The sequence below is a fragment of the Leucoraja erinacea genome, chromosome 26, assembly GCF_028641065.1.
Source record: "Leucoraja erinacea ecotype New England chromosome 26, Leri_hhj_1, whole genome shotgun sequence".
NCBI lineage: Eukaryota > Metazoa > Chordata > Chondrichthyes > Rajiformes > Rajidae > Leucoraja > Leucoraja erinaceus.
Window position 1 is genome coordinate 6,539,210 of NC_073402.1, and position 27,143 is coordinate 6,566,352.

The 27,143-nt window shown below is 45.2% G+C and overlaps 1 protein-coding gene across 1 annotated transcript in view; it reads right to left on the bottom strand.

Moving 5' to 3' along the window:
• LOC129709609 (ephrin type-A receptor 7) overlaps window positions 1-27,143 on the bottom strand; it is a 488,630-nt gene that overhangs the window by 401,385 nt on the left and 60,102 nt on the right. The window contains 2 exon segments of the mRNA XM_055656065.1: window positions 14,039-14,708; window positions 25,560-25,624. Coding sequence (XP_055512040.1) covers window positions 14,039-14,708; window positions 25,560-25,624 — 735 coding nt within the window.

Here is a 27,143-nt window from a genome sequence, read left to right on the forward strand (position 1 = left end):
TAGGGCTTTATACAGCACGGCCCGAGCTAACCTGAAGAGAGGCATCAGAGAGGCCAAATCAAATTACAGGAGGAAGATAGAGGACCACCTGGACAGTAATAACAGCAGGCAGGTGTGGCAGGGGATCCAGTATCTCACCAACTATAAGACCAACCTTGGAGCTGTTGAAGGTGACGCCTCGCTGGCAGAGGAGCTGAACCACTTCTTTGCTCGCTTTGAAGTGGAGCCACCCGAGACAGCCACATCACAGCACATGGTCCACAGCAGCCTAACCCTCAAGATAGAGGAGCATGAGGTGAGGCGCACTCTGCGGGCCATCAATCCAAGGAAGGCTACTGGACCTGACGGCGTATCTGGACGCGTGTTGAAGGACTGCGCAGACCAGCTGGCTGGAGTCTTTACAAGGATTTTTAACCAGTCTCTGGCCCAGTCCACTGTCCCACCCTGTCTGAAGTCCTCCACCATAGTCCCCTTGCCCAAAAAAACCAACATCTCCAGCCTCAACGACTACCGGCCAGTCGCACTCACACCAGTGGTGATGAAGTGTTTTGAAAAACTGGTCCGGGGTCATATCACATCACTCCTGCCCCGAAGCTTTGACCCCCACCAGTTTGCGTACAGAGCGAATAGATCCACAGAGGATGCTGTAGCCACAGCTCTCCATGCTGCACTGTCTCACCTGGAGCAGCGGGGGAGCTACGTGCGGATGCTCTTTGTGGACTACAGCTCTGCTTTTAATACCATCCTTCCCCACAAACTGGTGGACAAACTGGGGGACTTGGGACTTCCACACTCCACCTGTACGTGGATCAATAGCTTCCTGTTGGGTCGCAGCCAGAGAGTCAGAGTGGGCCATCATACATCCACGGCCCTCAGCCTCAGTACCGGCTCTCCACAGGGCTGCGTACTGAGCCCCCTGCTCTACACCATCTACACACATGACTGCACCCCCGCTGCACCAAAAAATCCCAGAATATCATAAAGGACATTTCCCACCCCGGACACTCCCTGTTTGAACTGTTGCCGTCAGGCAGACGGTACAGATCCACAAGGACAAGGACAAATAGACTAAAAAACAGTTTTTACCCCACTGCTATAAAAGCACTAAATGTAGCCGCCAAGGAACGCAGGGGCGATACAGACTAAGGGACTGTGGTAACGGTGAAATCGACAGAAGGATGGAGGGTTGGGTGTGTATGCTTGCTTTGTCTGTGATATTTATTTATTTGCTTATCTTTATTATTTTACCGTGGATGTTTCGTTAGCTTTAGAAATGTTTGAATGCTGCACTGACTGGCTGACATTTTAAATTTCGTTGTACATGGCCCATGTTACAATGACAATAAAGAAACTATTCTATTCTATTCTATTCCTAATGAAAGGTCTGTAGTTTTCTTGTATGACCACAAAGTGTTTAAAATCCTGGGCCTCTCCCATTGCCAGAGTGAGGCCACACACAAACTGGAGGAACAGTACCTCATATTCTGCTTGGGTAGCTCACAACGCAACGGTATCAACCTTGGATTGTCCAATGTTACACAACAAACCCCTCTCTTACTGGTCCCGATTGTACACCTCTTTCTCCTACTGTCCCCCCCACCCCCTCCCCCTTTTCCTTCCCCTTCCACCTATATCCCTTCCTCAGACTTCACAATGTTCTCCTCTTTTCCCCATCTTACAAACTTTGTCTTCTTCTCATCTCTGGTCTTTGTCTAGACTTTGTCCACCCATCAGCCAAAAAATAGCTACAGTTTTATCCGCCTATCATTTGCCAAGCCTTGTCCAACCCCATTCTCAGCTTTCTTCCCTCTATTACAATCTGTCTGTAGAAAGACCCGGACCTGAAACATAGAAACATAGAAATTAAGTGCAGGAGTAGGCCATTCGGCCCTTCGAGTCTGCACCGCCATTCAATATGATCATGGCTGATCATCCAACTCAGTATCCTGTACCTGCCTTCTCTCCATATCCCCTGATCCCTTTAATCACAAGGGCCACATCTAACTCCCTCTTAAATATAGCCAATGAACTGGCCTCAACTACCTTCTGTGGCAGAGAATTCCAGAGATGCACCACTGTGTGAAAAATGTTTTTCTCATCTTGGTCCTAAAAGATTTCCCCCTTATCCTTAAACTGTGACCCCTAGTTCTGGACTTCCCCAACATCAGGAACAATCTTCCTGCATCTAGCTTGTCCAACCCCTTAAGAATTTTGTAAGTTTCTATAAGATCCCCCCTCAATCTTCTAAATTCTAGCGAGTACAAGCCGAGTCTATCCAGTCTTACTTCATATGAAAGTCCTGACATCCCAGGGATGAGTCTGGTGAACCTTCTCTGTACTCCCTCTATGGCAAGAATGTCTTTCCTCAGATTAGGAGACCAAAACTGTACGCAATACTCCAGGTGTGGTTTCACCAAGACTCTGTACATCTGCAGTAGAACCTCCCTGCTCCTATACTTAAATCCTTTTGCTATGAATGCTAACATACCATTCGCTTTCTTCACTGCCTGCTGCACCTGCATGCCTACTTTCAATGACTGGTGTACTATGACACCCAGGTCTTGTTGCATCTCCCCTTTTCCTAATCGGCCACCATTCAGATAATAGTCTGCTTTCCTGTTTTTGCCACCAAAGTGGATAACCTCACATTTATCCACATTATACTGCATCTGCCATGATCATCGCCTATCCATGTAGCCAGCGATGTTGCTTGACCCACTGAGTTACACCAGCACGTTGCTTTTTGGTAGGTTAATTGGCTATTGTAAATTGCCACTAATGTGTAAGTGAGTGGGGGAGTTGATGATAATATAGACAGAATAAAATTGGGATTAGTATTGTATTAGGATCATTGGATGGTTAGTGGGGAGCAAGGACTAGGTTTTGTGTCTAAAATTTCATATCAGCACCTAGGGTTTCACTGAACTAAATTATAATTATTCATAATTCATAAAGAAAATCCAAGATTAGAGTTGATGACTGAGCACATAAACTGCTTAAATATCATCACCATTTCCTATTCATTACTCAGCTTAAACTAATACACCAGACTGAAGGTTTAAAGCAGGGAATTTAGCAGCAGATGGCTGATGAAATGCAATAGATACAATTGTTAACAAGGATTGCTCATCAGAGACTGGGGTTAAAGTATAATGCAACCGTGTTCAGAATTTGAAATTTCCGTGAGACAATCAGCATACTTTGATACGAAAAAAATGCAGACCGTGGATGTGGAGAGGATGTTTCCACTAGTGGGCGAGTCCAGGACTAGAGGTCATAGCCTCAGAATTAAAGGACGTTCTTTTAGGAAGGAGATGAGGAGGAATTTATTTAGTCAGAGGGTGGTGAATCTGTGGAATTCTTTGCCACAGAAGGCTGTGGAGGCCAATCAGTGGGTACTCTTAAGGCAGAGATAGACAGATTATTGATTAGTACGGGTGTCAGAGGTTATGGGGAGAAGGCAGGAGAATCGGGTTGGGAGGAAGAGATAGATCAGCCATGATTGAATGGGCCGAATGGCCTAGTACGACTCCTATTCTTTATGACCTCATGCTATCTCGTCCCTCAATAGAATCATGGCTGATCATCCATCGTCAATGCCCAAATTTCACATCCCTGAGTGTCCAAGACAAGGTCTTAACTGGTCATTCACTACCCTGAGTGAGAGTATTATTTCTAACCCTTTGAATAGGGGTATCTCTCATCTCAGCACTATATTCCAACGACTTATCCTGAGACAATTTTTGTTTAGTTTAATTTAGTTTAAATATACAGCACGGAAACAGGCCCTTCGGCCCACCAAGTCAGCACCGAACAGCGATCCCCGCACATCAACACTATCCTACACACACTGGGGACAATTTACATTTTATACCAAGCCAATTAACCTACAAACCTGTACATCTTTGGCGTGTGGGAGAAAACCGAAAATCTCTGAGAAAACCCACGCATGGGGAGAACGTATAAACTCTGTACAGACAGCACCAGTCGTCAGGATCGAACCCGGGTCACTGGCGCTGTAAGGCCGCAACACTACCTCTGCACCCCCATGCTGTCCCTTTTTTTTGAAAAAGGGACAGCATCTAGACTCTCTGAACAAGGAAAGTATATTTGATATCTGTCATGCCCATCCCGAGAGCACTGTCCCAAAAATACTTGAAGGATTCTATCATCATTACTTTTATCTTTCGTTCATTGTTCTTTATCTCTCAACATCACCATCTATATCTCTTGTTTCCTGTATCCCTAACCAGTCTGAAGAAGGGTCTCGACCTGAAACGTCACCCATTCCTTCTCCCCAGAGATGCTGCCTGTTTCTGATGATTGTTTATACTTTTCAAACATGTGAAATTCTTTTTAATGCAATTCTATGTCTACAGCATGTAAACCCAATTTGCCCATTAAGAAATCCCATCTACTGTGTTTGGCCCATTTCTAAACACATCCATGTGAAATGTCTTTCAAATGTTATTATGCAATTCATATGTCCATACACCCAGCATGTCAGGAAAAAGGTGCCCTTCGATTAAAGCTCCAACCTTGTATTGTGTCCCCTGGCTCCCCTACTCTGGGTAGAAGACTATGCATCTACATTATGTATTCTCTTCATGATCTTATACACCTCTATAAGATCAGCACTCACCCTCCTGTGCTCCAAGGAATAGAGTCCTAGCCTGCTCAACCTCTCCCTATAGCTCAGGCCCACAAGTCTTCTCTGAACTCTTTCAAGCTTACCTACATCTTCTCACAGCAGGGTGACTAAAACTGAACACAATACTCAAAATGTGGCCTCACCAACATCTTGAACATCTGTAACATACCAGTGCAACCTCCATACTCAATACCCTGAGTGATGAAGACCAAGATGCCGAAAGCTTTCTCGACCATTGTATCTACCTGTGATGACAGTTTCAAGGAACTAAGAATCTTCACTCCTACATCCTTCTGCTCTACAACACTCCCCAGAGCCCTGTCATTCACTGTGAAGGTTCTGCCCTTATTTGACTTTCCAAAATGCAACACCTCAGATTCATCAGCATTAAACTCCATTAACCATTCCTCAGTCCACTTACGCAGCCGATCAAGATCCTGTTGTAATCTTTGATAACCATCTTTGGTATCTACACTACCGGCCATTTTAGTGTCAAATTTACGAATGCAAATTTACTAATCCCACCTTCCACATTCTCATCCAAATAGTTCAAATAAACCATCAACACCGGTGGGCTGAGCACAGATACTTGAGGCACACCACTAGTCATAGGCCTCCCACCCAAAAGCAACCTTCCACCACCTTGCTTCCTTCCTTGAAGCCAATTTTCGCTCCAGTCGGCTAGTCTCAGCAGATCATTTCTATGCTCTTTGTGCTATGGGGAATTGTGCTTAGATTACTGAACTGTGCATAACAAAAGAATGTACACGTGATAATACAGAAACCACTCGACCATTGTGTCTTGTGTGTGGAGAATGACTTCGGAGTGCCTGACGTTGAATCACATTTCAGCAGGGTGCCCGGCCTCTGGCCTGTTCAGGCAGTCACAGTGCTTAAGCGGCTGGTCTACGTGAGTGTTTGCACAGAGACAGTGCTGATAGAGGCTTGGAGATGGCAACAGAACTGCATGTTAAGGAGCAATAATCAGACTCCCCCTTTGTTAGTGCAATTGATTGAAAGGTTCACATTGACATTGCAACGTGGAGGAAGTGAGTGGGTTTCAATGAAAGCCATCATTGATTTTGGCATCTCTCACACACGGCACTTTTAGCTGTCTATTATCAAAACCAAATAATTGCATGATAGGCTCCAGCAATATTGACTGCTACTAAATGCACAACCTGCCTGAACCACCTGATGTGACAGAGAAAGACTTCACAATTTCCTTAACTCCAATTACCAAAGACAGGCATTAGGTTGTAAATAGCTTACATTTGTTGTGGTCTCAGCCGAGGAATAGAAGCTTAATTTAAACTTCCATGTCTTTCCAGTACGGACAAATGCCGACACAATGGACAAGGGAATCCTTACAAACATTCAACATTTCCTGAGGTCCTTCTGGTGTTCAGCTAAAGTAAAATCTCTTCCATTCTCCTCCTTTCTCACAATTGGACTGGTGTGTGGACTAAAATAAAGAGGGATACCAAGGAAACTTGCTCAATGGATGCAGACTCAAAGTTTATTTTTTTGCAATTCTTTTTAATAGCAGTACAGCACAGGAACAGGCCCTTCGGCCCACAGCGTCTGTGCTGAACATGATGTCAAGATAAACTAATCTCATCTGCCTGCACGTGATCCATATCCTTCTATTCCCTGCATATCCATGTGCCTATCGAAAAGCCTCTTAATACACCACTATCGTATCTACCTCCATCACCACCCTTGGCAATACATGCTAGGCACCCACCAACCAACTGCTGTGTGAAAAACATGCCCACCATATCCCCTAGTCTTTGATATTTCCATTCTGGGAAAAAGGTTCTGATTGTCTACCATATCTACTCCTCTCATAATTTTATATACTTTAGGTCTCCCCTCAACCTCCAACCTTACAGAGAAAATAATCCCCGTTGTTCCTCTCACAAACTATGGCAACCTTATTGGGAATGAGTTGATGCCAGTTTTTTTCCCCAGTTTAAAGTACAGTGGATATTCATCTGGACTGTGTTAGCATTAGCAGATCAAGGCTTGATCTTTGTTAATTCCTGGGCCTTGATTACACCATGCCTGTCACGTGTCCAATCGGACACACAAGGAACTGCAGATGCTGGAACCTTCAGTAAAACACAAAGTGCTGGAGTAACTCAGCAGGTCAGGCAGCATCTCTGGAGGACATGGACAGGCGACATTTCCTATGACTGAAGCAACGTGTTTCACATGCCCATGTGGGCAAAGCCAAATCAGTCAGCTTCTGGCAAAGTAGGCTGAAGTTGTCTCAAAATTCAACATGTTGTATTGGAAAACTTTTCTTCAATTTACTTACCTCCAGTATCTGAAAATACAGTGGTCTTTTCTCCCGAATGTCAGGGACTCGGTCAATAGGTGATAGCAAACTATCATCTCCACAGGATAAAGTGCAACACAGGTCAGTACCAGAAGGTTGGTTGAATTAAGGGAAAGATCCAGCATGGAAATGGGCCTTCAGCCCACCGAGTCAGAGGAGACGAGTGTAATATGGGATCATGTTAGGCAGTGACAGTGTAACAGAGAATGGAGCGGCTGGGCTTGTACACTCTGGAATGTAGAAGATGAGAGGGGATCTTATTGAAACACATAAGATTATAAAGGGTTTGGACACGCTAGAGGCAGTAAACGTGTTCTCGATGTTGAGGGAGTCCAGAACCAGGGCCACAGTTTAAGAGAAAGTGGTAAGCCATTTAGATCGGAGATAAGGAAACACTTTTTCACACAGAGAGTTATGAGTCTTTGGAATTATCGGCCTCAGAGGGCGGTGGAGGACGGTTCTCTGGATACTTTCAAGAGAGAGCTAGATAGGGCTTAAAGATAGCGGAGTCAGGGGATATGGGGAGAAGACAGGAATGGGGGGGTACTGATTGTGGATGATCAGCCATGATCACATTGAATGGTGGTGCTGGCTCGAAGGGCCGAATGGCCTACTCCTGCACCTATTGTCTATTGTGGGCCGACGGGCCTCTCCTGTGCTGCACAGTTCAATGTTCTATGTCTTTTGATTGGAAGATACAGCATGGAAACAGGTCCTCTCCCGATCATCTGTACACACGTTCCATGTTAGTGGGCATTCTCTTCCACTCCCTGCACATTTGGGGCGATTGATCTACAAACCCGCACACCTTTAGGATGTGGAAGGAATCTGAAGCACCTGGAGGAAATCCTCGCAATCACAGGGAGAACATGCAAACTCCACACAGACCGCACCCGGGTCTCTGTTGCTATGAGACAGCAGCTCCACTCCCCAGAGAACAATTCCATTGCCTGGACTCCAAACTTATTTTTTTCTCTCTACAAAAGAAATAAAATTAAAGAAAAATAGGCAATGCTTCAAAAAGCTGCTGACAATGTGCCTGGACTGTAATCAGAGCTGATGTTCGAGCTACTATCGAATCTGAAATCACTGGCTACCTGAAGGATAGACATACATATCCTCATTTTGCAAGGGCAGCATACAAAAGTCATCAACGCCACTCGGAACAAGGGAAACAAGTGAGTACATCCAAGATTTAGTTTTAAAAATCTAATAACATTGAATGTGAACGCAACGTTCTTCCTTTATCACAGTGAGCAGATGAATGGGAAAATACCATGAACAGATGGGCACAGGAGTGCAGCGGGTCGCCTTGGAATATTCTGCATGGGCATAACTCAGCAGAATTAACAGGACATTAGTGCTGATAATGGAGCTGCTGCCACACAGCTCCAACGACCCAGGTTCAATCCTGACCTCAGCTGCTGTCCTACGAGGAGTTTATATATTCTCCCCGAGACCGGGTGGGTTTCCCCTGGGTGCTCCAGTAACCCCCCCCCCTCACCCCCCCACCCCCACGTCACAATGACTGGTTGGCAGATTAATTGCCCACTATTAATTGCTCCATGTGTTTAGGTGGGCTAGAATCTGGTGAGAATTTACAAAAATGTAGAGAACAGAGGGGGGCACAGTGGCGCAGTGGTAGAGTTGCCAGAGACCGGGTTTCATCCTGACTACGGGTGCTGTCTGTACGGAGTCTGTATGTTCTCCTGCGTGGGTTTTCTCCGGGTGCTCTGTTTTCCTCCCACACTCCAAAGACATGCATGTTCGGTAAAAATTGTAAATTGTCCCTATGGTGTAGATAGTGCTAGATTACGGGGTGATCGCTGGTCAGCGTGGACTCGGTGGGCCGAAGGGCCTGTTTCCGTGCTGTATCTCTAAACTATTTTTTTTAAAATATGATATTAATGGGTGGTTGATTGATCAGTGTGGACTCGTTGGGACAAGAGCCTTTTTTTTCCTTACCGTATCTTTCCATTACAAAAACATGCAGATCCTTAGGTTAAGCTGCAAAGGAATAGTTGAATTTGTGAGGAGAAGGGAATGTGCAAAGGAAAAGTGTAGGAATGTGCAAATGGGTACATGAAGATGGGGGGCTGAATGGCCTTTCTCTAGGCTGTATCACCATGACATTGAGTTGGCATCAAGGAGTCATTCATTGGATAGGAAAACAGTAAACGAGGACGTATAGATAGGAAAACGGCAAACTAGGACCTTTAGATAGGAAAAGCAAAGTAGGACCATCGGCATAGTAACACAACAGGTAGATCTGCGATCTCACACCACTAAAGCCCTGGGTTCTCCTTGCGACCGCATCCACATCCCAAAGACGTGCAGGTTAATTGGCCTCTGTAAATTGCCCCCAGTGTGTAGGGAGTGGATGAGAAAGTGAGATAACAAAGAACCAGTGAACAGGTGACGGATGGTCAGCATGGACTCAGTGGGCTGAAGGGCCTGTTTCTATGCAGCATTTCTAAACCAAACAAAACTAATCTAAATCTTGTTCTTTTGCAGCAGAGAGTATTATTGGAGAATAAAAAAGCTTTGCAACAAAAACATTTACATACAGCTTGCAGTCGCTGGTGATCTTCTCATTCTAGGGGGTGGTGACAAAAGTAAATCCTACTCTGAAAGGACACCTGAGGGTTTGTCAGGATCTAATTGATTCATTCGGCACAGTCGAGGATTAACACGGAACGAGCTGAAACACGGCAGATGGCAATACTGACTTTCAACAAATGATCAGCTCAGGCTGATATTCATTTCAACATCTGCACTTCCGCGACATAGAGATGCTTTATGGTAAAAATGCAGAGATCGATTTCATAACCCAATGATTCCCTAAAAGCCCTGTCCCACTGTACGAGTTCATTCAAGAGCTCTCCCGAGTTTAAAAAAAAATCAAACTCAAGGTAAGCACGTATAATGAACGTGTCGGGTGCGTCGGTGCTCGGGGACATCTCTTAGCGGCTCGTAACAGCAGGTACTCGGGAAACGCGGTAAGCTCGGGAAGACTCGTGAAGATTTTTCAACATGTTGAAAAATGTCCACGAGAGCCCCGAGTACCTGCGAGCGGCCATTACCGTAAATCAAGGCAAATTCAGGAGAACTCTTGAATGAACTCGTACAGTGGGACAGGGCTGGTAAAGTAGTGGATTTTGAAATTGAGAGGTTTAGTTTAGTCAGAGTTTCAGGATTCAATCTGAAGAAGGGTTTCAACCCGAAATGTCACCTATTTCTTTTCTGCAGAGATGCTGCCTGACTCTATTAGTTACTCCAGGGTTTTGTGAGTATCTTCGGTATAAACCAGCATCTGCAGTTCTGAGCTACACGGATTAGATTTGTTTCGCAGCGTGGAAAAAGTCCCTTTATCCCACCGAGTCAACGCCAAACAACGATCACCTGTACACTAGTTCTATCCCATACACCAGGGACAATTTACAGAAGCCAATTAACCTACAAATCTGCACGACTATGGAATGTGGAAGGAAACCGGAGCAACCAGAGGAAACGACGGCCGAAGGACGGCATGGTGGCGCAGCGGTAGAGTTGCCGCCTCACAGCGCCAGAGACCCGGGTTCAATCCTGACTACAGGTACTATCTATACGGAGTTTGTACCTTCTCCCCGTGACCGCGTGGGTTTTCTCCGAGTGCTCCGGTTTGCTCTCACACTCCAAAGACATGCACGTTTGTAGGTCAATTGGCTTTGGTACAGATTGTAAATCTTTGCGATTTAGAAGAGTGTGTAGAACAGTGCTAGCATACCGTTGAAGAATACGACAAATTATCAGCAGTTCTGCACAGTTGGCATCTTGTTTGAATTACTCAATTTGTCAAATACTGCAGGATAAAGTGAACTGAAATGACACTAAGGTGGTTTACCAGAAGGATGCCTGCATCACGGATCTAAAAGAGCCTCTTGCTAAGAGCATGAAAATCCTGGCTACTGTTGTGTTCACTATTTATCTGCTGGCCAAAACCTAACAAGAGATGACCTATCCTTTTCCATCACCCCCATTCCCACCTCTCTGATCTTGGTCTCCTCCACTACCAAAATGAGGCCAACATTATATCTCCTCTTCACAATAAACTTTGTTAATTACTCAACGCATCTGGCAATCACCCCCTCAGCCCCCCCACCACCACCTGGAATCACTTACACTTGCTAGGCTTTGCCCAACCTCTACATCTCTTCAAACCTCTGCCCTCCCTAGTCCCTATTCGAAGAAGGGTTCCCAACCTGAAACATCACCTATACATGTTCTTTGACGCTGCCTGACCCGCTCAGTTGTCCGGAAGTTTGTGTCTTCTTTTGACCTATTATTTCCTTTCCTTTCATCCTGTGCTACAGAGACAACACTTCAAAAGGTATGTGGTTGACCTTAAAAGTACTGAGACATCCGAGACTATGACAAAACACAGTATGTCCTAGTTTCGTCTTTGCAATTGCAATCGGCTGTGCCGAAGCGAAAAAGACTCTTCATTCAAATTTATTGTGCTCTTCAAAAGGTTCAAAATGTTTGCTGACCTTGAGTAGTGTACGGACAGTGCAGCACTCGCTGACGTATTCCATCCCAATCAGTAGCTTTCTTCTGTCCCAAAGTGTGTAAAATATTTAATAAAAACTCCATAAACCGGACAAACAACTGCGGCTGGAAGGAAGTGGAGTGTCGGTCAATTAAAATATAGTGAATTTGTGTTTCTTACTGAATCCAGCTCAACTCCTGTTGATCCGGGACTGTCGGTTGGCCCGGCGGGAGTTGAGCTGGAGTTGGCGCTTCTTCTCCGCGCTGGCTGTGACCGACGACACCAGCGGCCCCCAGGCCCACAGCCAGCGCAGAGAAGAAGTGTCAACTCCAGCCCAACCCACTCCCTGACAGGCTGGGGACGGCCAGCGCCCAAACCCCCCCCCAGCGCCGGCGAAAGCCGTGCACCAGCCAGACACACAAAGCGCTGCAGCAACTCAGCTTCGCCCCCGCGCTGGCTGCAAGCCCGGCCCAACACCTCCGGCCTCCCCCGACAGGGACGAGACACCCGGGAGGGGATGGCCCAGCAACAACTCAACAGACCCGGGCCCGACACCGACACCGAACGAGCACAATCTCGATCACTCACCAATGCATAATAAAGCAATAAAAACGACAAAATAATCTTAGCTTTTAACAAAGGAACAATAAATACGTAGTTTGAAAGTTGTATTTTCTTACCTAGAAGAATCAAAGCTGGAAAAACGGAAGAAATGAAGGTCCACTGCTCCATTGCTTTCCAGGGCTGCTTATGCTTAGTGACCTTTGGCCTGGGCATGCGCAGTCGGAATACCGAACTCGCTTATTGTCCGGTAATTATTGTCCAGTTTGAGGACCATCCTACCCCTGCAAGACCACCTCCCGTGAATCCAAGGAGTGATAGCACATCCTAAACCACTACTTTGTCAAGTCTTTGCTAAACTATCAGGCAACAGTTAAAGAGAGGATGACATCTTGGATCTCACTGGCTTCCAGAATTAGTGATTTGTCACAAGATCTATGAGCCAATTCCATGTATTAATGGGGGCCACGTCAGCTGAGAGCAGGTCTAGAATGTGGATAGGACAGACTGGCATTTCACATTCATACCCACATACACCTGCAGGAGCTGATGTTCATCGCTAATCAGATACTGATCTGGAAGAACCATTTTAAGTGTGGTGCAGCTGGTAGAGCTACTACCTCACAGCGCCACCAACCCGGGTTCGATCCTGTTCTCGGGGACTGTCTGTGTGGAGTTTGCACGTTTTCCCTGTGACTGCGTGGGTTTCTGCAGGGTGCTCCGGTTTCCTCCCACATCCCAAAAAAGTGCAAGTTTGGCGTTTAATTGTCCTCTGTAAATTGTCCCTAGTATGCAAAAGTGGGATAACATAGAACTAGTATGAACAGGTGGGGTGAAGGGCCTGTTTCCATGCTGCATCTCTAAACTAAATGAACGTGGTGAAGAATGCAGGGCAGCCTACATATCTTTTCGGAACTCCTGCAACGGTAACTTCACCCGCCCGAATCGAGGGGTTTAAATTGACCCGGAGCAGGGTCTTACATCGCCCAGCGCGGCTTAAACGGCCGCGGGACTTACCATCGCCCGCCAGGGGCTCTAACATCAAGAGCCTCGGTCAGCTCAATGCAGCAGTTTGACTGCGGGAGAAGAATAAAGAGAGAACAGGGAACAGATAAGACTTTTGCCTTCCATCACAGTGAGGAGGTGTTTGGAGATTCACTGTGATGGAAGTTTGTGTGTAATTGTGTGTTTTGATTTTTTACTGGTATGACTGCAGGAATTACATTTCATTTGAACCTTGTTTGTTTGAATGACAATAAATGGCATTCTATTCTATTCATTCTATACCCTTTATGAGTAGCTCATCATAAAAACCTCTGCAACATCAACTGGTCAGGAGTGCATTATAGCTCTCTCAACTGAGTGACAGCAGCCATGTACAAAAAAAAACAAATAGGCATCTTTATTGGATTGATTGAATGATACAGCATGGAAACAAGCCTTCAGCCCATGGAGTCCACGTCGAACATCATTCACCCCGTTCACAATAGTTCTATGTGATCCCATGTTTTGCCCACTACACGCTAGGCTCGACTTGCAAAGGCCAATTAACCTACAAAGAAGGAAGTCTTTGGGATATGGGAGGAAACCCAAGCGGCCAAACGGAAAACTTGCAAACTCCACAGCACCAGAGATCAGGATCGAACCCATGTTCCTGGCATTGTGAGAGAGCAGCTCTACCAGGTGCGTCATTGTAAGAACCGCATTACCTCAAGGCAATGCCCCACCACGGCACTCTGAGGTACCTATAGCTAAGCAGTAAACAGCTTTACCTGACCTCATCACAGCTCTGAATTAAAGCAGTTCTAATAACAATGCCACAAATCCGATTTGGACAGGTTTAGTCTCTGCGTTTTCTGCTTTACTAATTTGTAGTTATCGAGAGAGAGAGAGAGAGAGAGAGAGAGAGAGAGAGAGAGAGAGAGAGAGAGAGACATCACAACATGAAGCTTACCTTCACACCTGCCAGCTCTCTCCTGATACCCAGCACTGCAAGCACATTTCCCAATCGGCACCAGCCAGTCGCCTTCCGCACTGCAGTGCATCCGAGGAGGGTTATCCATCTCTGCTTCGGAGTCATTGATGCACGATCCCCGCACCTCCACCAGGGTGGAGAACGCAGCTTCTGCCACCGTGTCGGGGAAGACGGCCAAACTCTGCACCGTGGAGAGGCAGGTTTTGTAGTAAACCCTCACCGAAACGAGCGCCACGCACGCCCCGACGTCCTGGAAGCCGAGGTGGAACCCCTTCTTGACAAGATGCTCAATCTCTCGAACTTCCGTGTTGAGTTTCATCTTGCGCTCGCCGAGGTCCCCTTGCGTGAAGCTCTCATCCGCGGCGATGGTGTCGATCTTCACGTACCTGCTCTCCAGAATGTCTCTGCCCACGTCGCTGTCCGACTCAATGTAGTAGAGGTTGAACGTCTCTTTGCAGGTTCCAACCACCCCTGGGATGCTGTTGCAGTCTCTCAACGTGAACTTCAGCTCAATGAAGATTCGCTGCCCGTTCCGCCGCGTAATCCAGCCCGTCTGAAGCCAGTTGTTTTGGTTGGAAGACATGACATTGCAGACCTGGTAGGTGCGAATTGGTTTATAGTTTTCATCCACTCCGCTGATCTCTTCCCACTGAGGAGAGAGACAGAACAAAACTTAAAATTCCCAAATCAAGGCAACCACCAATTTCCCTGCCTCTCAAATCAATGCCCCGTACAACAGCAATCTGAGGCAGCTCAAAACACTTAGAGGTAGGCAAAAGTGCCGGAGAAACTCAGCGGGTGTGGCAGCATCTATGGAGCGAAGGAAATAGGCAACGTTTCGGCACTTTTGTCTACCTTCGATTTTCCAGCATCTGCAGTTCCTTCTTGAACACTAAGTCATAGAGGATCTCAGATGGTTAGGGAGCATCACTGGAGGATATGGTTAGGCAATGATTTGGGGGTCAAGGTCTATCTTCAGATGGAGGACATGGATAGGCATTGTTTCATATCGGAACCCTCCTTCAGGTGCAGAAGGGCCCTGACCTGAAACGTCGCCCTTGTGCTGTATATCCTTCAGAGACACCAGCCCCCTGAATTACTGCAGCATTTTGTGTTCTGCGCAACATTGCAGCATCTCCAGTTCCTTGTGTCAACATCCAGGGAGGGAATGGACTGGAGATGTTTCAGATCCAATCTGAAGTAGGTTTCCGACCAAAACAGTAGGTTTCCGCTGTCCATTCCCTCCACAGGTGTTGCCGGACCCACTGCGTTCCTCCAACACTGTGTGTTTGCCATCAGATTCCAGCATATGCTGTTACTCATGTACAATTTCCCCACCTCCTGTGTCATAGTCGAAGATTTTAACCATTAGAACGTCCAGCACAGGAACCTAACCGAAGCATGAACTCAGGATTAGATGAAAAGTTATACTTTATAATCCACAAACCTATCTCCAAAGATGTATTATTAGTAAATCATTCCATTCTTTTTATTATCTTAACATTTGTGGGGTTTTTTTCCTCTTTCTCTCTTACTTCCTATCTTTAAAAAAAAACTAGAAGCAGAACCAATGTACAACTGATAATATTAACAATGTACGACTGATATACATAAAATGTTTATAATATGTTTGCTTCTAATAAAAATATATATTTTTAAAAAGAACATCATGGTAACAAACTAAATCTCTGAAAGATAAGCTCTTGCTCCCTGAGTGTTCCTGTAAATCTTTTTTTTCAGTGAAAAAGCTGTGCTGAACTGTGCAGGGAAACTAAAAATGCCTGAAAAACCCAGCGTCAGTTGGCATTTGCAGGAAGAGAGTCAAATACCTGATTATGGATTTCCGATCTGAAATATTAATGTTTACCTCACTGCATTTGTTTTTTATACTTAAATTTCCAGCATGTGCAGTTTTCCTTCATACTTTTAATTTCCTCTGCTGAAGCACATTCTCATTGATTTTTCATTGAGAATAAAGCACATGGCAATGTAAAAGGTTGAAAACTGAATGGAAACTAAACAGCCCCAGGGCAAACCTTGCTGGGCTGGTCCCATTTGCCCCAGAGCGCTCTGAACCCCACTAATCCATGTATCTGTCCACACGCCTTTTACAGTCATAAATGTATCTGCCTCCATAGCTTCTGCTGCAGCTCATTCCACAAGTTCACAAGTTATAGGAGTAGAATTAGGCCATTCGGCCCATTGAGTCGACTCCGCCATTCAATCATCACTAATCTCTGCCTCCTAATCCCATTTTCCTGCCTTCTCCCCATAACCCTTGACACCAGTTCTATTCAAGAATCTGTATCTCTGCCTTAAAAATATCCACTGACTTGGCCTCCACAGCCCTCTGCGGCAATGAGTTCCACAGATTAACTACCCTCTGACTAAAGAAGTTCTTCCTCACCTTTCTAAAACAGCGCCCTTTAATTTTAAGGCTGTGATCTCTGGTCCTAGACTCTCCCACCAGTGGAAACATCCTTTCCACATCCACTCTATCTATGCCTTTCATTATTCTGTAAGTTTCAATGAGATCCCCTCTCAACCTAAACTCCAGCCAGCAGAGTCGTGTTGGCTTTTCTTGTCCAAATTGAGGTCCGTGGCCAGGATTTATGAGATGATCCAACTGTGATATATCAGATGAGAGGATTTGTTAGTGCAGTGGGAAACAATTGACTTTGGTCAGGGACTCACTGGATATCTTCATAGTTCTGTATCCGAGCCAGGCTCTGCAGAAGGGATGTGAGAAAGCTTTCACCCTGACCCAGATCAATTGAAAAGCTCAAAAGCAATTGGAAGTTTTTTGTTTTGGCAAAGCCCCATTTAGGGAGACAGCATACGGTGAGTGGATAAAGTTAAGGTCTAGATTAGGCACAAAGTAACTGAAAGGAGGAAATCAAGGCCAAGGGTCACAATGGCATATTCACCAAATATCTAATATCCTAATACCCATGGAGCCTGTTCTTGTGCTGTACTGTTCTATGAACTATGTTCTTATATACTACTGAAACTCTTCCAATAATATCATGACATGTATTCAATTTCCCTTTATCCAACACATATATCGTTCCTCCGTTTATATTTTATTAATTTATTTTTTTTGACATTTCCTATCAAAAATCATATTCTTATTAGGTATTATTATAAAATAAATGTCCTATATAATGTTTACATAGTGTATTAAATTTCCCTTTGCCCAAATCTTATATCGTTACTCATCAGTTAATATATTTTTTAATAATTTCATCGGTTTGACATTTCCCATCCAAAATCATTTTCTTTATTAGATATTGGTATCAAATAACTAACCTATATAGTTTTTACACATCAGGGTCTAGAGATGGTTGTGAGTTTTTAGACTCTGAATCCAGTTCAATAAGAAGCAGGATAGAATGGAGGGAGTGTGACATTGAGAGGGCACCTGAGGCACTTTGTATCTTCCATTGGTTTGGAGCTTGTCAGAAATTGATAATATTGAGATAGTGCGACCCTCCTGAAAATTTCCACCAAGATTAAAAAGTTATTTTATTGCCCCATTGGAAAGTGAGTGGATTCAAAAACGATACCTGAAATAAGACTGAAAATTCAGTCTCACATATTTCTTATCACTGGGAAGCATTTCCTTGGGCTTGAGAGGATATGACAAATTACGCAGGGCAGGTTTTTTGTTTAATTTTGAGGGCTAAAAGTTGAATTTTGTCAGCTTTCCACCCAATAAATATAACAAAGACATCAGAACACATAACTACAGACTGATAAATAGAACAGAGAAGGCGTAGGTTTAAGGTGAGGAATAGTTGTTTCAATGAAATAGGAGAAGGAATTTTTTCAACCAGTGGGTGGTTACAATCGGGAATGCATTGTGAGAGAAGCAACAGAAAGAGAGAGATTTTCAGAGCATTTAAGCAGCATTTGAGCAAGCATATGAATCATCAGACACAGAAGGCTACAAAACCAACTGTTAATAAATAAGATTAATATAGATAGAAGATACGCACATAATGTTGGAGTAACACAGCCGCAGCATCTCTGGAGAAAATAAATAAGTGATGCTTCGGGTCGAGACCTCTCTTAAATGTACCCAATCGTTGCCTTAGATATGGTGGGACAAGAATGTGTTTCTGTATAGTATTAGACCATGACTAAGCATGTTGCGTCACTCCATGGTATACTAATTATTAATTTTAACTGGGGTCGAAATTAATGTGAAGTTGCCATTGGATCCTCTAGTTCTTGCATGAAGCTGGCAGAGGGAAGGCGTACTACAAACCCCATAATGAAGTCAGTGAGGATCCCAGTGCCCAGCGATAACCGCCTGAACTGCGGGCCTGAAAATACTGAGATCAATGAATGAAACACAATGGGATATGGTTAGGGTTCGGGCGAGGGGAGGCCATTTAAAACAGGGGAGGCCATTTAAGGTCGAGGTGAGAAAAAGCTTTTTCACCCAGCGAGTTGTGAATTTGTGGAATTTCCTGCCACAGAGGGCAGTGGAGGCCAAATCACTGGATGGATTTAAGAAAGAGTTAGATAGAGCTCTAGGGTCTAGTGGAATCAAGGGATATGGGGAGAAGGCAGGCACGGGTTATTGATTGGGGACGATCAGCCATGATCACAATGAATGGTGGTGCTGGCTCAAAGGGCCGAATGGCCTCCTCCTGCACCCATTTTCTATGTTTCTATGAATCCAAGGTGAGCCAGCCAGGACTTATTTCAGTTTTGTTTAGTTTAGAGATACAGTGCGGAAACAGGCCCTTCAGCCCACTGAGTCCACACATCAACACTATCCTACACAAACTACGGACAGTTTAATTTTTTTTTAATACCAAGCCAATTAACCTACAAATGTCTTTGTAGTGTGGGAGGAAACCGTAGATCTCGGAGAAAACCCACGCGGTCATGGGGAGAACGTACAAACTGCGCCTAGACAGCACCCGTAGTTAAACCCGTGTCTCTGGCGCTGGAAACGCTGCAAGGCAGCAACTCTATCGCTGTGCCACCGTGCCGCCCTACTACATGCTGGAAGAACTCAGCGGGTCAGGCAACATCTCTGGGGAAAAGCGTGCCTTTGGAGTGAGTGGAATGGATAATAAATGCGGTTGACAAGAGAAGAGGAGACAAAGCGATTAACTAAACCCCAAAACCAAGAGGAACAAGTTCATGCAGAATAAACCAAAATTAGGGGATGTCAAATTACAGGTGGAACCAGGGACGTACATATGAGAGGCATACTGCAGCTTCAAGGTGAGAGGGGCACAATTTAAAAGCGATGTGCAAGACAAGTTTATTACATAGAGAGTGGTGGGTGCCTGGAAAGCGCTGCCAGGGGTGGTGGTGGAGGCAAGATATAATAGTGGTGGTTAGGAGTCTTTTAAATAGGCATATGTGTATACATGGAATGGAGGGATATGGTTCATGTGCAGGCCGAGGAGATTAAGAGGAAACACTTTTTCTCACAGACAGCGGTGAGTCTGTGGAATTCTCTGCCTCAGACGGTGGTGGAAGCAGGTTCTCTGGATACTTTCAAGAGAGAGCTAGATAGGGCTCTTAAAGATAGCAGTCAGGGGATATGGGGAGAAGGCAGGAACGGGGTACTGATTGGGGATGATCTGCCATGATCACATTGAATGACGGTGCTGGCTCGAAGAGCCAAATGGCCTACTCCTGCACCTATTGTCTATTGTCTATTAATTTATCGGTACCATATTCATCACGGACATTGTGGACGTTTCTGAATTACTTATCCTGCAACATAATGAACCATTCTACATTTCTGTGATCACCATCCCCTTTGATCTGTGTTTTCACACCTTACCCTTCCATATCTGTCTCTCTCTCTCCCTCGACTCTCAGGCTGAAGAATGGGCCTCCCTTTATATTTTCATCATTTGGCTGATCCACTTTACACTCCCGGACAAATAGGTTTTAGAACGCTGGCATGCAATTGCTCTGCACAGCTTAAATGAGTTTGCAGACCACGTTATAAAAAGGCATTCATTATCTACTGTTCTAACCTTACGACAGCAGCAGTTTCGCCTTTAGTGCCCAAGGGAGAACTATTTAATCAAAGCGTATATCAAAGTAAACAATAGGATTTCTTTCACGATCTCAGAATCAATACAAATGTAATCCTGAGAAGTAAATTAGTTATTGCGAGAGCTAATTATTGTGGTGAGGATTTCCCAGAAAATTTCCGGAGATTATTTAATAAGAGGTAATTATGGGCCTACCGATTTATTCCACAATCAACAAGGTATGGATTTGCTTGTTGCTACTAAGTTTCTTCTTTGGAGAGAGTTGACCACATGATCGTGAATTGGACCCACAACATACAAAGAGTTCTATCAAGAGAGAACCCAAGTTATCCGAGGGAGCAATGGAAATACTATCACTGTTGGAATAAAATAACTCTTGTGAAGCTGCGAACGAGATGTATTCTGGAGGTGAAAAGATGAATTTGGTCAGTAAACTATCGTGATTATAGACACAAAATGTTCGATTAACTCAACGGGTCAGGCAGTATCTCTGGAGAGAAGGAATGGGTTTTTTTGGGTCAAGACCCTTCTTCAGACTGAGAGTCAGCAGAGACAGTGATATGGAAGGGCAAGGTGTGAAAACGCAGATCAAAGGGGACGATGATCAAGAAAATGGAGAATGGTACATTATGTCGCAGGATGAGTAATTCAGAAAATTGGGCAATAATATGGAGACAATTCAAACCTCACTCCGACAATGTTAATCCTTGCTAAATTGGAGCACCACGGCATTAAAATTGAGTAAGGGCTTAGGTGCTGCCAGGCCATTTTAGTCAAGTTAAATGTTCCTCTGCAGAACTGAGACAAGCTGCTGAATGGTGCCAGCGAATCTGTGGCCCAGATCAGTGCTGCAGAGAAGAGTGGGACATCTGCTGAAGTCTTACAATGAAGTGTGAAATGTCTAGAGCTAATTGGGTCAATACAAACCAGATATACATCATGTAAATAATGTTGTGAAGCATTACTTTGTTAGTTGTTGATTGGTTGAAATGTTAAGCCTTATCTGGGTTGTCTGAATCCCAAGGCACATGTTGCATTATTCATCTATGTTAGCTTCCTTCTGGAAGCCTTACCAGATACAATGTATTAGTTACTATGTTATTGGGTTAGGGAACTGTCAATGATGTATTGTTGTAATCGATATGTGTTATTGGACTGTATAGGGACCACCTCCATGTAGTTCAGCCTCTCAAGGTTCGGGGACCTATAAAAGGCAGTCCCACGAGGTCCGATGTCGATCTTCTGGAAGAGCGCTTAGGACTGCTAGACCTTTTGGAGTGTCTCTGCTTGCACGAGGCTAGAAGCGCTTAGCCAAGCAGATACAAGGATCGAACCCGCGGTGATTAGGTATCGTATAGGGGAATTTGTGTTGTGTTATCCAAAATAATGTTTAGTTGCTCAAGTGCTTGATTCAGTATTTTATTGACTGAAATTAGGCTGAGGGGAGAGCTTAGAACGAGTTATTTACAACAACTGAAAAATATGATTAAGTTCAGGTTGCCCCATTTATGGAGGGGATGCATACCTAAAAATCCATACTTAATGCGATTTTCCATAATGCAAATCTCAATTTCCCATTGAATCCCACCTTATAAGTGAGAGGTGTTACAACAGGAGAGTTTTCTGTCGGTAGTGAAGATGACTACTGCTGCTCGTTCTGCTTCACTGCAGGTGAACACTTAACAGCAACAAAGAAACTGCTAGAGGAATTCAGCAGGTCAGGCAGCATCCGTGGAATGAATGGACAAACAACATTCCAGTCCCTTGGGCCTGCAGGCCAATTAAGAGATTGTAAACATAAGGAACTGCAGATGCTGGAATCTTGAGCAAAGCACAAAGTGCTGGAGTACCTCACCAGGTCAGGCGCATCTGTGGAGGGAATGGACAGACGACGTTTTGGTTTGGGCCTCAGCGTCACATCCCTGTGATCTATCCAATTGTAACCAGAGGGTCACCCTCACTGGGGAACCTTCTGCTTTAGCACCACCTCTGCTGTTATCCAGGGCTTCTTCTTGGATTCTCCCAAAGTCCGAAAAGCTTTGCAATAATTTCACTAGCATGCTTTTAGCTCACAGCACCACTTCACCAGGAGATATTTTTAAGGCGGAGATTGACATTCTTAATTAGTAATGGTGTCATGGGTTGTGGGGAGAACTGCTGGAGCATGGGATTGAGAGGGAAAGGTAGATTAGTGTGATTGAATGGAGGAATAGACTTGATGGGCCACATGGCCTCATTTTGCTCCAATGATTTATGAATTTATGAATCATCCCCCTGACTCACCGACTCAAGTAAGATGTCTAGTAGCAGATGAGCAGAAAAATTCTCTATCTAACTTAACACTGAAGGTTTGGAGTCTCGCACCAGAATCAGTTTAGTTGATGGATACAACATGAGAACAAGCCTGGCCACCTGAGTCCAAGCCAATCAGTAATCACCCTATTTCTATGTAATCCCACTTTCTCATCCTTGTACATTGGGGATTTTTTTAAAAACCAAAACCAATTAATCCTCAAGGTTCGGGGACCTATAAAAGGCAGCCCCACGAGGTCCGATGTCGATCTTCTGGAAGAGTGCTTAGGACTGCTAGACCTTTTGGAGTGTCTCTGCTTGCACGAGGCTAGAAGGGCTCGTATGTCTTTGGGTTGTGCGAGGAACCCATGCTGTCATGGGATCAAAATGCAGAGTCCGCATAGACAACACCCAAGGTCAGGATTGAACCTGGGTCTCTGACGTTATGAGGCTCTACCAGCTGCACCACTATTCCTGGTTCCTAACTTGATATCTCTTACCAGCAACTTTATAAAACTGAACAAGGCATGAATTGTAGCTTTGATACGATATTTGACCAAGGTAAAGTATGGCCCAAAGTTTGAGAAGTTGCTATGACTGTTTATCTCGGCCTCATCGCCCAAATCCAGCTAATCTGTTGTGTCGTCAGTTTGCAGATGACACAACAGTGATTGGGCTGATCACCAACGGTGATGAAACAAAGTACAGAGCGGAGGTGCTGAACCTGGCGGACTGGTGCGCACGTAACAACTTGTCACTAAACACCTCCAAGACCAAGGAGCTGATTATTGACTTCAGGAGGTCCCATAATGGAGAATACGCCCCAATCTCCATCTACGGGGAAAGTGTGGAGAGAGTGGCCAGCTTTAAGTTTCTGGGCACTCACATTTCAGAGGACCTCACATGGTCCACCAACACCGCTGCGCTGGTCAAGAAGGCACAGCAACGACTGTTCTTCCTGAAGACATTAAAAAAGACTGGTCTGCCGCAACAGCTGCTGACAACGTTCTACTTCTGCGCCACAGAGAGCATATTAACGTATGGCATCTCTGTGTGGTATCTCAGCTGCACGGAGGCAGGGAGGAGAGCTCTTCAGCGCGTCGTCCACAGAGCGCAGAGGATCATTGGGACACAGCTACCAGCTTTGGAGGGCATCTACCACACACGGTGCCTCAGGAAGGCCGTCAGCATCCATAAAGACTCCTCACACCCTTGTAATGGACTGTTCGAACTACTTCCCTCCGGCAGACATTACAAGGCCTTCTACACCCGAACCTCCAGACTCAGGAACAGCTTCATTCCCAGAGCTATAGCGGCTCTGAACCGGCCCTGCTGAATGCCCCCCACCCCCCCTGGACTGCCTCCCTTGGATGGTCACATCGCACAGACACATATGCACTTTAGTCTGTTGAACAGTTTTTACTGTTTTATTATTCTTTTTACAATCCATGTTCTCTGGATATCAATACCTAAATCCAAATGTTATTAGTTATTTATGTTATGACATCGGTTGGAAGCTGCATACCAAATCTCGTTGCGCTTATGTGCAATGACAATAAAATATATTATTATTATTATTATTATTATTATTATTATTATTATTATTATTATTAATCCCCTTCACCCCATTCCTAAATCCTAAACAGCCTCACTTCTCCTGGGGCTCCTTCATTGCCAGAGTGAGGCCACACACAAACTGGAGGAACAGCACCTCATATTCCGCTTGCGTGGATTTCAACCAAATAGTATGAACATTGAATTCTACAATAAGAAACCCCCTTCTCCATTCCCACCGCACACCATTGAACAACCATTTCTCCCACTATCCCTCACCCTTCTCCCACCATGAGCCCTTCTACTCACTCATTTTAAGTGGCTTCATATGACACTTATCTCCCTTCCTCCTCCCCCTTCTCTCATTACCCCCTTGTCCACCCTAGTCATTATCAGTCCCACAGTTCTCCACTATTTTCTCACTTGAGTTCACACACCTTCCCTAGCCAACAGTGCACCTACCAGGCACCCACCTGCCCAAGGTATTCATGGCTGGGCCAGATTGGTCCTGGGTCTTTTCATGTCCCCCCCCACCTCCCCCCCCCCCCCCCTCCCCCCATGTTCATCCTCTTTAGTTTCCTTGTATCCCTTTTCTCTCATTTAGTCCTCTTTTGTCACCCGTTTATCTCCTTTTCATCTCTAGCTTTTACTCAGCAAATCACCCCCCCCCCCCCCCCCCCCCCCTCACCTGTATCCACCTATCACTCAGTAGGCTTTATCCTAACCCCACCACTTTTCCAGCTTCATCTACCCTGCTACAATCAATCTGAAGGATCCTGGCCTGAAACATCACCTATCCACTCCCTCCATAGATGCTGCCTGGTCCGTCGATTTACCCCAACATTTTGCTTTCTACGTAAAATCCCAGCATCTGCAGTTTGTCGTGTTTCAAGTGGAAGGCTTCCATCAGGTACTCCCCTCCTCCAACTTTCTCGTGGAGTATTTTTAGCTCTCAATGTTCCAATGAAAGTTCAATGAGCAAAACCATTAACTCCATTTTGAGCATTTTCTGTTTTATTCTAAAATCACTAACTTGCCGACTGGGTAAGCAACACACATGGCCTCGAGCGTCAATAAATAGTTGCAATAAATCACTGCAAGACAACATTAACTTGGCAAACATTTTATGCATACTTAGAAACTTTTTTGTATTAAGATAAATTAAGAACACACAAGCTGACACAGATCACTGGCCATGTAGGTCCTGATTTCCTAACAAGAATGATTCAGGAGTGGAGGCTCTGGTTCAATGTGTGGTGCTTGTGAACCAATCAAGTTAACATTAGGTCAATGGTGATGAGAGAGGCTGGTGTGATCTTGCCGATCGGGAGTTGTTCAAAGGCAAAGTGGGTGGAGGCATCTGTGGAATTCATTGCCACACAAGCCTGTGGAGGCCAAGTCAATGGATATTTTAAAGCAGAGATAGATAGATTGTTGATGAGTACGGGTATCAGGGGCTATGGGGAGAAGGCAGGAGAACAAGGTTAGGAGGAAGAGATACATCAGCCGTGATCGAATGGGGGAGTAGACTTGATGGGCCAAATGGCCTAATTCTTCTCACTTGTGAACGTATGAAGTTATCTGACCGGCAAACAGTAAAGAAATGCTTCATTACTTACTCCATCTGATGGGTGAGCAGTCCATCGCAGCTCGGCTTGTGACCCTTTAGAATCCAACAAAACGACTAAAGTTTAAACACAGAAAAAGAAAGGAAAAATTAGTAAACCAGTACACGTTGAGCAGTTGTGTTTAGTTTAGTTTATACAGCATGGAAACACCCCCTCCAGCCCACCGAGTCCATGCCAACCACTGATCACCCATATACTTGTTCAATGTTATTCCACTTCCACATCCTACGTGCCAGGGGCAATTTACAGAAGCCAATTCATCTACAAACTTGCTTGACTTTGGGATGTGGGAGGAAACTGGAGCAGCCGGAGAAAACCCACGCAGTCACAGGGAGAACATGCAAACTCCAATTAGACTGCACCAGTCGTCAGGATTCAACCCAGGTCTCAGGTGCTGTAAAGGGCCTGTCCCACTTTCATGACCTAATTCACAACCTTTTTCACTCATGGACATTTTTTATCAGGCTAGAAAAACGCCCCAACCTACTTGATGCCACGAGTACCTACGACTAGCATCACACCCTGTCATGATCTCGTGACGACCATGCTGCGAGTATGAGTCAAGGGCAAACTCAGCAGAGGTCGTGAATTAGGTCGTGAAAGTGGGACAGGCCCTGAAGGTAGCAGCTCTATCGCTGCGCCACTGTGCCGCCCATTGGTATCTCAAAGCGTAATCACCTCCCTCTGTCAACAACAGTAGGGTAAGGATCTGGTTATTGACTTCGGGAAGCATGGTGGAGTACAGGCCCCAACCAGCATCAGTGGTGCAGGGCTGAAATGGCTGAGAGCTTCAAGTCCCTTGGCGTAAACATTACCAACGAGCTGTCGTGCACCAAACCCATGGAGGCGACGGCCAAGGCTATTCAACACCCTTGGGGAGACTGAGAAAATTCAGCATGTTCACAATGACTCTTAGATTTCTACTGATGCACCATACCACTGGGTTGCAGCAAGATTTAATTTGGGAACAGCTCTGGCCAAGATCGCAAGAAATTGCAGGGAGCTGTGGATGTCGCCCAGTCCATCACACAAGCCAAACCTCCCACCATTGACACCGTCTACATTTTACACAGCCTTATGCAAGCAGCCAACCTGAATAAAGACCATACCCACCCCAGCCATTTCTCCCCCCCGCCTGCAGGAGCATGAAAGCATGCACCACCACACTCAGGAACACCTTCTTCCCCTCAGATTTCTCAATGGTCCTTCCGTATAATAGGGTACAGCTGGATTAATAAAGCATGTCCAACCTCTATGAACACCCACTAATCCAGGAAGCACTCTCTTCTCCACCCTTTCCAGAGCCTCACATCATTCCAGTTACAAATACAGGCTCACCAAAATCTTAGAGCTGCACCATGGCTTCCTGACTCGAATACTCAATGCCCCAACCTAAGTTGGCACGCATGCCATTTGCCTTCTTTACCACTCTATCTACTTGTGCTGCTGCTTTCAGGAAGCTATGGATATGGCCCCCAAGATCCCTCCGTACATCAATGGTCTTGCCATTAACTGTACACTTTCACCTTGCATTCTACCTCCCAAAGAGCAACACCTCACACTTGCTCGGATTAG